Genomic DNA, 12,057 nt, shown 5'->3' with positions numbered 1-12,057 from the left:
AGTATTCTGCGCTGTGCTCTTGCAGTCATCTTTGCAGGACGGCCACTCAGTAGCAACAGTTCTGAACTTTCTCCATTTATAGACAATTGGTCTTACTTTGGACTAATGAACATCAAGACATTTAGAGATAGTTTTGTAACCCTTTCCAGCTTTATGCAAGTCAACAATTCTTAATCTTAGGTCTTCTGAGATTTCTTTTGTTCAGGGCATGGTTCACATCAGGCAATGCTTCTTGTGAAAAGCAATCTCAAATTTTATGAGTGTTTTTTACAAGGCACGGCAGCTCTAACTAACATCTCCAATCTCGTCTCATTTATTGGTCACCAGGTTAGCTGGCTCCTGACTCCAATTAGCTCTTGGAGAAGTCATTAGCCTAGCGGTTCACATACTTTTCCCAACCTACACTGTGAATGTTTAAATGATAATATTGATCTAAGTCTATTGTTGGGACTTAGATCAAGATCAGATCAAATTTGATGACCAATTTATGCAGAAATCCAGGTAATGCCAAAGGGTTCACATACTTTTTTCTTGCCATTGTACATGTCCTCCGTTTAAACAAATCTAAAGTTCTTCCAGAGAAACATAAGCATAATGCTCATGACTATTCATGACTATAATAAGTTACCGACTCTCGACCCATGCTCTTCATTACATCAGTCTTTCCCCCCGATTCATTTGTTTTGGGTTGGTATATAGTAGAATTGGGTCTGACATTTCAATCCAGACTCCCTGCTGTTTCATTTTAGCATTACTATCACACAGTATCATTCAGCCGATGCCTTTCACTGAGCTTTCACTTACAGCCATCGTTTTATTATGAGCAGTAGCGGGAGATTGGACGAGATATGTGTTCAGATTGGACGACATGCTTATTACGTACTCAGTATCCCATCCTAGACACAGACTAAACCAAGTCTGAAAAGGTGATAGCCTAAAACAGCTTACACATATCCTACCAGATATACACTAAAACCCTTTTGGTTGTGTGGAGGTGTTTCTTTGTCTCATTGACATCCTATGGAATTAGTTACGATATACATGTAGGTAGCACATAATGTGGTTTCAGATGAAGTTCCATTTGATCGTGTTCCACTGAATGGTTTATCAAATATCTGCAGTGTATATGCACATTGACACAGACAAATTAGTTATTACTCACCAAATGGTCTATTCCGATACTGTTCCATCCTAGCATTATGGGTAGGAAGGATATAAAGGTGGGGATTACCCAGCATCCTCCTAACATAAGAGCCACTCTCAGTGGTGTCATCTTATTCCTGTAGACCAGTGGCTGGCAGCAGATGGCATAGTACCTAGAGAATGAGAGGGAACACCATTATAAGACATATGGGGTAGAGGTACAGTGCATTCAGAAAGTATTCAGAACCCTTGACTTTTTCCGCTTTTTGTTACGTTACAGCCTTATTCTACAATTGATTCAATTGTTTGGTTTTTCTCAGTCTACACACAATACCCCATAATGACAAAGCAATTTTAGCAAATGTATTAAAAAAAACGGAAATATCACATTTACATAAGTATTCGGATCCCTTTATTTTCAGGTCTCTCCAGAGATATTAGATTGGGTTCAAGTCCGGGCTCTGACTGGGCCAATCAAGGACAATCAGAGAATTGTCCGGAAGCCACTCCTGCGTTGTCTTGGCTGTGTGCTTAGAGTTGTTGTACTGTTGAAAGGTGAATCTTCGTCCCAGTCTGAGGTCCTAAGTGCTCTGGAGCAGGTTTTCGTCAAGGATGTCTCTGTATTTTAAACCGTTCATCTTTCCCTCCATCCTGACTAGTCTCTTAGTCCTCGCCACTGAAAAACATCCCCGGGTTTCCACTGAAAAACATTGGGTTTCCTCCAATGCTTGGCATTCAGGCCAGAGTTCAATCTAGGTTCCATCAGACCAGAGAATCTTGTTTCTCATAGTCTGAGAGTCCTTACGCTCCCTTTGGCAAACTGCAAGCGGGCTGTTGTGCCTTTTACTGAGTAGTGGCTTCTGTCTGGCCACTCTACCATAAAGGCCTGATTGGTGGAGTGCTGCAGAGATGGTTGTCCTTCTGGTAGGTTCTCCCATCTTCACAGAGGAACTCTGGAGCTCTGTCAGAGTGACCATCGGGTTCTTGATCACCTCCCTGACCAAGGCCATTCTCCTCCGATTGCTCAGTTTGGCTAGGTGGACAGCTCTAGAAAGAGTCACGGTGGTTCCAAACTTTTTCCATTTAAGAATGATGGAGGCCACTGTGTTCTTGGGGACCTTCAATTCTACAGAAATGTTTTGGTACCCTTCCCCAGATCTGTGCCTCGACACAATCCTGTCTTGGAGTTCTACAGACAATTCCATCGACCTTGTAGTTTCGTTTTTTGCTCTGACATACACTGTCAACTGCGGGACCTTATTATAGACAGGTGTGTGCCTTTCCAAATCATGTCCAATCAATTGCATTTACCACAGGTGGACTCCAATCAAGTTGTAGAAACATCTCAAGGATGCTGTTGGAAAAGGGAAGGGGTCTGAATACTTTCCGAATGCACGTTATATACTGTATGATTTACATTCAGCTCAAGCTTTTCTTTCATTAGACGAAATGCTGTTCAACAAGTGTATCTTTCATGTAAAATTATACTTTGTGGAAAAATACATGATCCTTGTGATAAAGACAGATAAAAGGTATATTTGTGATCTCAAAAGGTTTGATGATGCTATCTAGTCTTTTTATCATGTTAACAGCATACTGTACCTGAGAGTTTTGCTTTATCTCTGACATTTTAGACATCAAAGCTCTCTACCTCTCTGCTGGGAAAGTGTTATTAGAGGGAAAGTGCTATGATCATTAAATTATTTGCAACAAGAAATTGGTTTCTAAAATCCCTGAAATGTCTTCAGCCACAAATTGCTACTTGGCCTGGCTGAACCCTCTGTCTGTAGAGATTGAGAGGGTAACCCTACCTGATGTCCCAGAGACCTCAACTTTGGACTTCCTTTAGCTCTTGAATGGACTTCAGGTTACAACATGACCACATGTCAAAGCTCTCAGATGTGATTGCTTTGTGATTGATTTTTAACTGATCGTTGACAAATGACAGTTTAATGAATTCCTATTCCACTAAATAAAAAGCACAGAGATTGATCATTCCTTGCATATGTTGGCACAATTTCACAGTGTAATATTTTCCCCACTAGATGGGGATTAGCTCAAACATCACATGAATCCACAACCGGGTCACGTGGATGGCCGCCCAGTTGGTAGGCCTATGGATGAGCTGCTTGTCCCATAGACTTTGATGTAGGCTCTAGAGTGGTAAACCTCTCCCTCTCTGACTAGCTCGTCTGGGTACCACTCTCTTTAGCTAACGTCCCACTCCTTGCCACTCATGTCATTTGCCAAACAGACGGATTTAAGGCATAGTTGCTGATTGGTAGTTGGAAACACAACAACGTAATGGAACATAGGCTGCACACAAGATTATAATTTTAAGAATAACAACAAACAATACCGTTACGACCTGGTGCGGTCATTCCCTTGAGAGAAGGCAGTGTCTGACCTAAGACAGGGAATTTTTACGAGGATTAAATGTCAGGAATTGTGAAAAACTGAGTTTAAATGTATTTGGCTAAGGTGTATATATATATATATATATATATATATATAGATAGATATAGATATAGATATAGATATATATATGTATATATTTGAGGAAATAAGCAATTTGCTCTTGTGTGCTGGATATAAAATAGGATATAGCATTCACAACGAATTGGAGGGAAACTTTGAATGGCAGGCCGCTCCTATGTCTTCTGGTAGGAACGGCCTGACAGGTAGGATGCAGTCCAAGAGTGTGGAGAGTCTGAGACACCCAGCGCTGAGAGGGTGGAGGATCTGATGGTTCACAGTGTCGAAGGCAGCACATTTTTATTTTTGTTGAACCTTTATTTAACTAGACTAGTCACTTAAGAACAAATTACTTTTTTAAAATGAGGGCCAACCTCAGCCAAACCCTCCCCTCACCCCGGGCGACGCTGGGCCAATTGTGCGTCATCCTATGGGTCTCCCAATCACGGCCGGGTTGTGATACAGCCCAGATTTGAACCAGGGTCTGTAGTGAGGCCTCTAGCACTGAGATGCAATGCCTTTGACCTCGGTGCCACTCGGAAGCCCGGTTAGATCTAAGGGAGGATGAGAACAGAGGACAGAAAGTCAGCTTTGGCAGTGCGGAGAACATCCGTGATACAGAGAAGAGCTGTCTCGGTTGAGTGACCCGTCTTTAAGCCTGAATGGTTAGGGTCAAGAAGATTGTTCTGAGAGAGATAGCAAGAGAGTTGGTCAGAGACAGCACACTCAAGTGTTTTGGAAAGAATATTCCCGAGGCCACAGGCTCCCCACAGTCAATCAGTTCTTCCATCCCTGGGCAGTATTCAGTCTCTCTCTCTCATCGTGCTCTGGCCAAACACCATTGCTGTAGTCGCTCACCCCTCGGCTTGGTGAGATGTTCCTGGCATGTGTTCACAACACCCTGATTTTGTCCTGGCAAAACTGGGGCCTACTGTAAGGGATCACAATACACAGGTCTCTCTGTCTCACTGTACCACAGCATTGCCCGCTGCAGCCCATCTTCAAGGCATCACTATATTTACTCTCACTCTCATTGTTGATTTGACTCTGTCACCCTGAGGTTGTTTTCATGACTCAGGGGGTGTTAGTGAGGTCATTTCATATTTCATTGCAGGTGAACTGAACTGGAGCCAACTGTTCACAACATAAATACATGAGCAGACCACCTGATTGGTCGGTCCGATGCACAAATCTGACACATCTGAAAGAATGTTTACCCAGAGTTCTTTGCAGCATCTTACCTCAGTGTTGTACTAGGATGCGTTTTATGTGCCTGCCTGTGTCTCTTGAGTAATGAGTACAATATGCCTCTGAAACAGCATGACTGTATTAATACAATGTTTGTGAGTCTAGGCTAGATGGAGCATGGCTGTATGTGTGCACTGTGCTGCTTTTCGTCTCACCTAGCCAAAACTCGGCCTGTGTGTCAGAGGGCCAGAGGCACAGCAGCAGTGTGGACTGTTGACAGCAGGCCAGCCTTCTACATCTGTTCACCTGGCTTCTTGAGCTCACTTTGGCAACCAATAGCTACTTATAGGACATATAACAGAGCCTCAATGGAAAACAGATGGGACCAACAAAACAGGCACTTAAACTTGAATTACATGTGATCCATGTGATCAAGTTTGCTGCAGTTAAGTAGTCAAGGTTGGAGTTTAATTTGAGAGACAGGAATGAACAGTAAAAAATGAAATAAAAAATCCTCACTCTTCGGATGGCTGCGTTTAATGACGGAGAAATGAAAAGTGTGACCAATCTTCATGTGAAATTAGGGAGCAAAACTTGCTTCACTTCTCCCCTTCATCCTAAATGCCTGTTGTCAATGTTTGAACGATCCATCATTCATGTAAAATGCTCCTTCATGTCTTAAGCTTGGATGGAAAGGGGCATTATAGGAAGATGTGTAAAACTAAGTTCCAAGCTCTGCTGGCACCACACAAATGTATACTGAACAAATAAACACAACACTTCAAAGAGTTTACCGAGTTACAGTTCATATGACGAAATCTGTCAATTTAAATCAATTCATTAGGCCCCAATCTATGCATTTCACATGACTGGGAATACAGATATGCATCTGTTGGTCACAGACATCTCACAATGGGCCTCAGGATCTCGTCACTATGTTTTTGTGCATTCAAATTGCCATCGATAAAATTCAGTTGCGTTCGCTGTCCGTAGCTTATGCCTGGTCATACCATAACCCCACCGCCACCTTGTTCACAACGTTGACATCAGCAAACCGCTCGCCCACATGAAACCATACACATGGTCTGTGGTTGTGAGGCCGGTTGGAAGTACTGGCAAATTCTCTAAAACGACATTGGAGGAGGCTTATGGTAGAGAAATCAACGTTAAATGATCTGTCAACTGCTTTGGTGGACATTCCTGCAGTCAGCATGCCAATTCCACACTCCCTCAAAACTTGAGACATCTGTGGCATTGTGTTGTGTGACATAAGTGCACATTTAGAATGGGCTTTTATTGTTCCCAGCACAAGGTGCACCTGTATAATGATGTTGTTTAATCAGCTTCTTGATATGTCACACCTGTCAGGTAGATAGATTATCTTGGCAAAGGATAAATGCTCACTAACAGAGGTATAAACGTATGGAACATTTCTGGGATCTTTTATTTCAGCTCATGAAACATGGGACCAACACTTTACATGTTGCCTTTACATTTATGTTTAGTAAATGTTGTGGAGAAATTAACCTGAAGGCAAATGAAAAGCAAACATCTGTGCTGTACGAACAGAGACCAAAGCGCTTGCTATGAACATTTTATTTAAACTCTCTTCTATGAACGAGAAACAGATTGTCCGTTCAGGGTCACTGCGCTCTCTGGCCCTTTTTAAAAGTACCACTCTTAGTAAAACATAATTGCTCATGTGGCCTTTCTATTGGGCTGATCTGATATATACAGTTGAAGTCGGAAGTTTACATACACATTAGCCAAATACATTTAAACTCTGTTTTTCACAATTCCTGACATTTAATCCAAGTAAAAATTCCCTGTTTTAGGTCAGTTAGGATCACCAGGCCAATTGGAGAACAACAAAATTACTCTCGGCTACAGTGCATGTAAACACACTATGCTTTCTAAATCTGTTTAATTGACCAATAGAATTTGAACATTTAAGGCTTGAGGGGCAGATTGGAAATATGAGAGGAGAGAAACACGTTTTGAACCCTTCTAAAGGAAAAGACATAGCTAATATTGTTTTATGCGATAACTAAGTGACGCCCAAAGAACTGCCATTTCTGTAGCATTTTTCTTACTCATAAAGATTTGTGAAATGGCCGAAATGAGTCTGTTTCTCTGTTCTGGCAAGACTCATGATTGTCTAAACTGGCTGGTAGCAGTCCTGGCTTACTGGAACTTCCCCTGGTGCTTGCAGCTTGACGCACGCAAGTAATAATCCACACACTAGAGTTGTGCAATACACAGGAGAGCTTACTTCACTTCACTGCGGGATGAAATGATGAATAAATGGAACCGTCCCACGTCACAACATTCATTCCACCATTCACCTTAAACACGTTTCCTTTTATACACTCTTGTCTCTATGGAATGGTGTGTACTCTCAATAAAACATCTCTAGAATATGGCCAGCAAAATTCCATCTGCCTTTAACATTAATTGAAGAGCTCTCAGTGGGTTAAACTTAAAAGCCATCTCTTCTCTGGGGAGAAGTGGAGAGCGAGAGAGAGAAAGAGAAAGAGAAAGAGAAAGAGAAAGAGAAAGACACAGAAGAAAAGGCCCTTTTCATGCAAAATACTCTCTCTCTCTCTTCTCTCTCTGTCCTACTGTCTGACCTTTTGACCCCAGTAAGAACCATTCCAGAAACCGGAAACATTACCAGAACATTACCTAAGATGTCCATTAAGTTAGTTAGGTTATATATAACATTAGGATTAACCATCCCAAAAACAAATGCTTTTGATAACAAAATATCCTCTTTTTTTTTGTATTTATTAAATATCCTTGGAATATTTTTTTTTTTTATTTATTTTTATTTCACCTTTATTTAACCAGGTAGGCTAGTTGAGAACAAGTTCTCATTTGCAACTGCGACCTGGCCAAGATAAAGCATAGCAGTGTGAACAGACAACACAGAGTTACACATGGAGTAAAACAATTAGCAAGTCAATAACACAGTAGAACAAAAAAATGGGCAGTCTATATACAATGTGTGCAAAAGGCATGAGGAGGTAGGCGAATAATACAATTTTGCAGATTAACACTGGAGTGATAAATGATCAGATGGGCATGTACAGGTAGAGATATTGGTGTGCAAAAGAGCAGAAAAGTAAATAAATAAAAACAGTATAAAAACAGTATGGGAATGAGGTAGGTGAAAAAGGGTGAGCTATTTACCTATAGACTATGTACAGCTGCAGCGATCGGTTAGCTGCTCGGATAGCTGATGTTTGAAGTTGGAGAGGGAGATAAAAGTCTCCAACTTCAGCGATTTTTGCAATTCGTTCCAGTCACAGGCAGCAGAGTACTGGAACGAAAGGCGGCCAAATGAGGTGTTGGCTTTAGGGATGATCAGTGAGATACACCTGCTGGAGCGCGTGCTACGGATGGGTGTTGCCATCGTGACCAGTGAACTGAGATAGGGCGGAGCTTTACCTAGCATGGACTTGTAGATGACCTGGAGCCAGTGGGTCTGGCGACGAATATGTAGTGAGGGCCAGCCGACTAGAGCATACAAGTCGCAGTGGTGGGTGGTATAAGGTGCTTTAGTGACAAAACGGATGGCACTGTGGTAGACTGCATCCAGTTTGCTGAGTAGAGTGTTGGAAGCCATTTTGTAGATGACATCGCCGAAGTCGAGGATCGGTAGGATAGTCAGTTTTACTAGGGTAAGCTTGGCAGCGTGAGTGAAGGAGGCTTTGTTGCGGAATAGAAAGCCGACTCTGGATTTGAGTTTTGATTGGAGATGTTTGATGTGAGTCTGGAAGGAGAGTTTGCAGTCTAGCCAGACACCTAGGTACTTATAGATGTCCACATATTCAAGGTTGGAACCATCCAGGGTGGTGATGCTAGTCGGGCATGCGGGTGCAGGCAGCGATCGGTTGAAAAGCATGCATTTGGTTTTACTCGCGTTTAAGAGCAGTTGGAGGCCACGGAAGGAGTGCTGTATGGCATTGAAGCTCGTTTGGAGGTTGGATAGCACAGTGTCCAATGACGGGCCGAAAGTATATAGAATGGTGTCGTCTGCGTAGAGGTGGATCAGGGAATCGCCCGCAGCAAGAGCAACATCATTGATATATACAGAGAAAAGAGTCGGCCCGAGAATTGAACCCTGTGGCACCCCCATAGAGACTGCCAGAGGACCGGACAGCATGCCCTCTGATTTGACACACTGAACTCTGTCTGCAAAGTAATTGGTGAACCAGGCAAGGCAGTCATCCGAAAAACCGAGGCTGTTGAGTCTGCCGATAAGAATTTGGTGATTGACAGAGTCGAAAGCCTTGGCGAGGTCGATGAAGACGGCTGCACAGTACTGTCTTTCATCGATGGCGGTTATGATATCATTTAGTACCTTGAGTGTGGCTGAGGTGCACCCGTGACCGGCTCGGAAACCAGATTGCACAGCGGAGAAGGTACGGTGGGATTCGAGATGGTCAGTGACCTGTTTGTTGACTTGGCTTTGAAGACCTTAGATAGGCAGGGCAGGATGGATATAGGTCTATAGCAGTTTGGGTCCAGGGTGTCTCCCCCTTTGAAGAGGGGGATGACTGCGGCAGCTTTCCAATCCTTGGGGATCTCAGACGATATGAAAGAGAGGTTGAACAGGCTGGTAATAGGGGTTGCGACAATGGCGGCAGATAGTTTCAGAAATAGCGGGTCCAGATTGTCAAGCCCAGCTGATTTGTACGGGTCCAGGTTTTGCAGCTCTTTCAGAACATCTGCTATCTGGATTTGGGTAAAGGAGAACCTGGAGAGGCTTGGGTGAGGAACTACGGGGGGGCGGAGCTGTTGGCCGAGGTTGGAGTAGCCAGGCGGAAGGCATGGCCAGCCGTTGAGAAGTGCTTATTGAAGTTTTCGATAATCATGGATTTATCGGTGGAGACCGTGTTTCCTAGCCTCAGTGCAGTGGGCAGCTGGGAGGAGGTGCTCTTGTTCTCCATGGACTTCACAGTGTCCCAGAACTTTTGGAGTTGGAGCTACAGGATGCAAACTTCTGCCTGAAGAAGCTGGCCTTAGCTTTCCTGACTGACTGCGTGTATTGGTTCCTGACTTCCCTGAACAGTTGCATATCACGGGGCTATTCGATGCTATTGCAGTCCGCCACAGGATGTTTTTGTGCTGGTCGAGGGCAGTCAGGTCTGGAGTGAACCAAGGGCTGTATCTGTTCTTGGTTCTGCATTTTTTGAACGGAGCATGCTTATCTAAAATGGTGAGGAAGTTACTTTTAAAGAATGACCAGGCATCCTCAACTGACGGGATGAGGTCAATGTCCTTCCAGGATACACGGGCCAGGTCGATTAGAAAGGCCTGCTCACAGAAGTGTTTTATTCTCCTAATGTTCACCGAAATGTTGTGCACAGCATCTGTAATAACCACCACAGAACATTTTCAAAAACCTGTTCTCATGAGGTTTCCAGGTAATGTAATGACACAATATACCAGTAATGTTCTTAGATCATATCGCCGCAACAAAATTAGGGAGCAACAGAAGTGGATCTGAGGGAAACATTACACCAACGTTCTGCTAATGTTGATGGGTATGTTATTCAAAGCACCCATAACAACAAGCAGGAAATATGTCTACCATGGTCTCCTGAAGTTATAGTGTGACATTATGACATGATGGTTCCAATAACGTCCCCTAAACATACTTCAGCAATAAAATGTTGGAGCAATAGAAGTTGTTCTAAAATAACATTCCTGGAATGTTCAGCTAATGTTGATGGAGATAGTACTGCTAACACCAACAACAACAAACGATGACTAAACAGTGGTAGGCCTGATTACCGACAACGATGAGACAGCCTATAGGGAGGAGGTCAGAGACCTGACAGTGTGGTGCCAGGACAACAACCTGTCCCTCGATGTGAGCAAGACAAAGGAGCTGATTGTGGACTTACAGGAAAGGGCGGGCCGAACAGGCCCCCATTAACATCGACATGGTTGTAGTGGAGCAGGTTGAGAGTTTCAAGTTCCTTGGTGTCCACATTACAAACGAACTATCATGGTCCAAACACACCAATACAGTCGTGAACAGGGCACGACAACACCTTTTCCCCTTCAGGAGACTGAAAAGATTTGGCATGGGTCCTCAGATCCTCCAAAAGTTTTACAGCTGCACCATTGAGAGCATCCTGACTGATTGTATCACTGCCTGGTATGGCCACTGCTCGGCATCTGACCGTAAGGCGCTACAGAGGGTAGTGTGTTGTCCAGATCCCCAAGGATTGGAAAGCTGCCACAGTCATCCCCCTCTTCAAAGGGGGAGTCACTCTGGACCCAAACTATTACAGACCTATATCCATCCTGCCCTGCCTATCTAAGGTCTTCGAAAGCCAAGTCAACAAACAGGTCACTGACCATCTCGAATCCCACCGTACCTTCTCCGCTGTGCAATCTGGTTTCCGAGCCGGTCACGGGTGCACCTCAGCCACGCTCAAGGTACTAAACGATATCATAACCGCCATCGATAAAAGACAGTACTGTGCAGCCGTCTTCATCGACCTTGCCAAGGCTTTCGACTCTGTCAATCACCATATTCTTATCGGCAGACTCAGTAGCCTCGGTTTTTCGGATGACTGCCTTGCCTGGTTCACCAATTACTTTGCAGACAGAGTTCAGTGTGTCAAATCGGAGGGCATGCTGTCCGGTCCTCTGGCAGTCTCTATGGGGGTGCCACAGGGTTCAATTCTCGGTCCGACTCTTTTCTCTGTATATATCAATGATGTTGCTCTTGCTGCGGGCGATTCCCTGATCCACCTCTACGCAGACGACACCATTCTATATACTTCCGGCCCGTCCTTGGACACTGTGCTATCTAACCTCCAAACGAGCTTCAATTTCATACAACGCTCCTTCCGTGGCCTCCAACTGCTCTTAAACGCTAGTAAAACCAAATGCATGCTTTTCAACCATTCGCTGCCTGCACCCGCACGCCTGACCAGCATCACCACCCTGGATGGTTCCGACCTTGAATATGTGGACATCTATAAGTACCTAGGTGTCTGGCTAGACTGTAAACTCTCCTTCCAGACTCATATCAAACATCTCCAATCGAAAATCAAATCAAGAGTCGGCTTTCTATTCCGCAACAAAGCCTCCTTCATTCACGCCGCCAAACTTACCCTAGTAAAACTGACTATACTACCGATCCTCGACTTCGGCGATGTCATCTACAAAATTGCTTCCAACACTCTACTCAGCAAACTGGATGCAGTTTATCACAGTGCCATCCAT

General features: G+C 43.9%; 1 protein-coding gene across 2 annotated transcripts in view; it reads right to left on the bottom strand.

Moving 5' to 3' along the window:
* LOC118375600 (5-hydroxytryptamine receptor 4-like) overlaps positions 1-12,057 on the bottom strand; it is a 149,922-nt gene that overhangs the window by 69,828 nt on the left and 68,037 nt on the right. For both annotated transcript variants that reach the window (XM_035762179.2, XM_035762187.2), the window contains exon 5: positions 1,163-1,316. In XM_035762179.2, coding sequence (XP_035618072.1) covers positions 1,163-1,316 — 154 coding nt within the window. The remainder of the gene's footprint in view (positions 1-1,162; positions 1,317-12,057) is intronic.

The sequence above is a fragment of the Oncorhynchus keta genome, chromosome 4 (assembly GCF_023373465.1).
Source record: "Oncorhynchus keta strain PuntledgeMale-10-30-2019 chromosome 4, Oket_V2, whole genome shotgun sequence".
In the NCBI taxonomy this organism is placed as follows: domain Eukaryota; kingdom Metazoa; phylum Chordata; class Actinopteri; order Salmoniformes; family Salmonidae; genus Oncorhynchus; species Oncorhynchus keta.
This window is presented reverse-complemented; position numbering and strand designations above follow the sequence as displayed.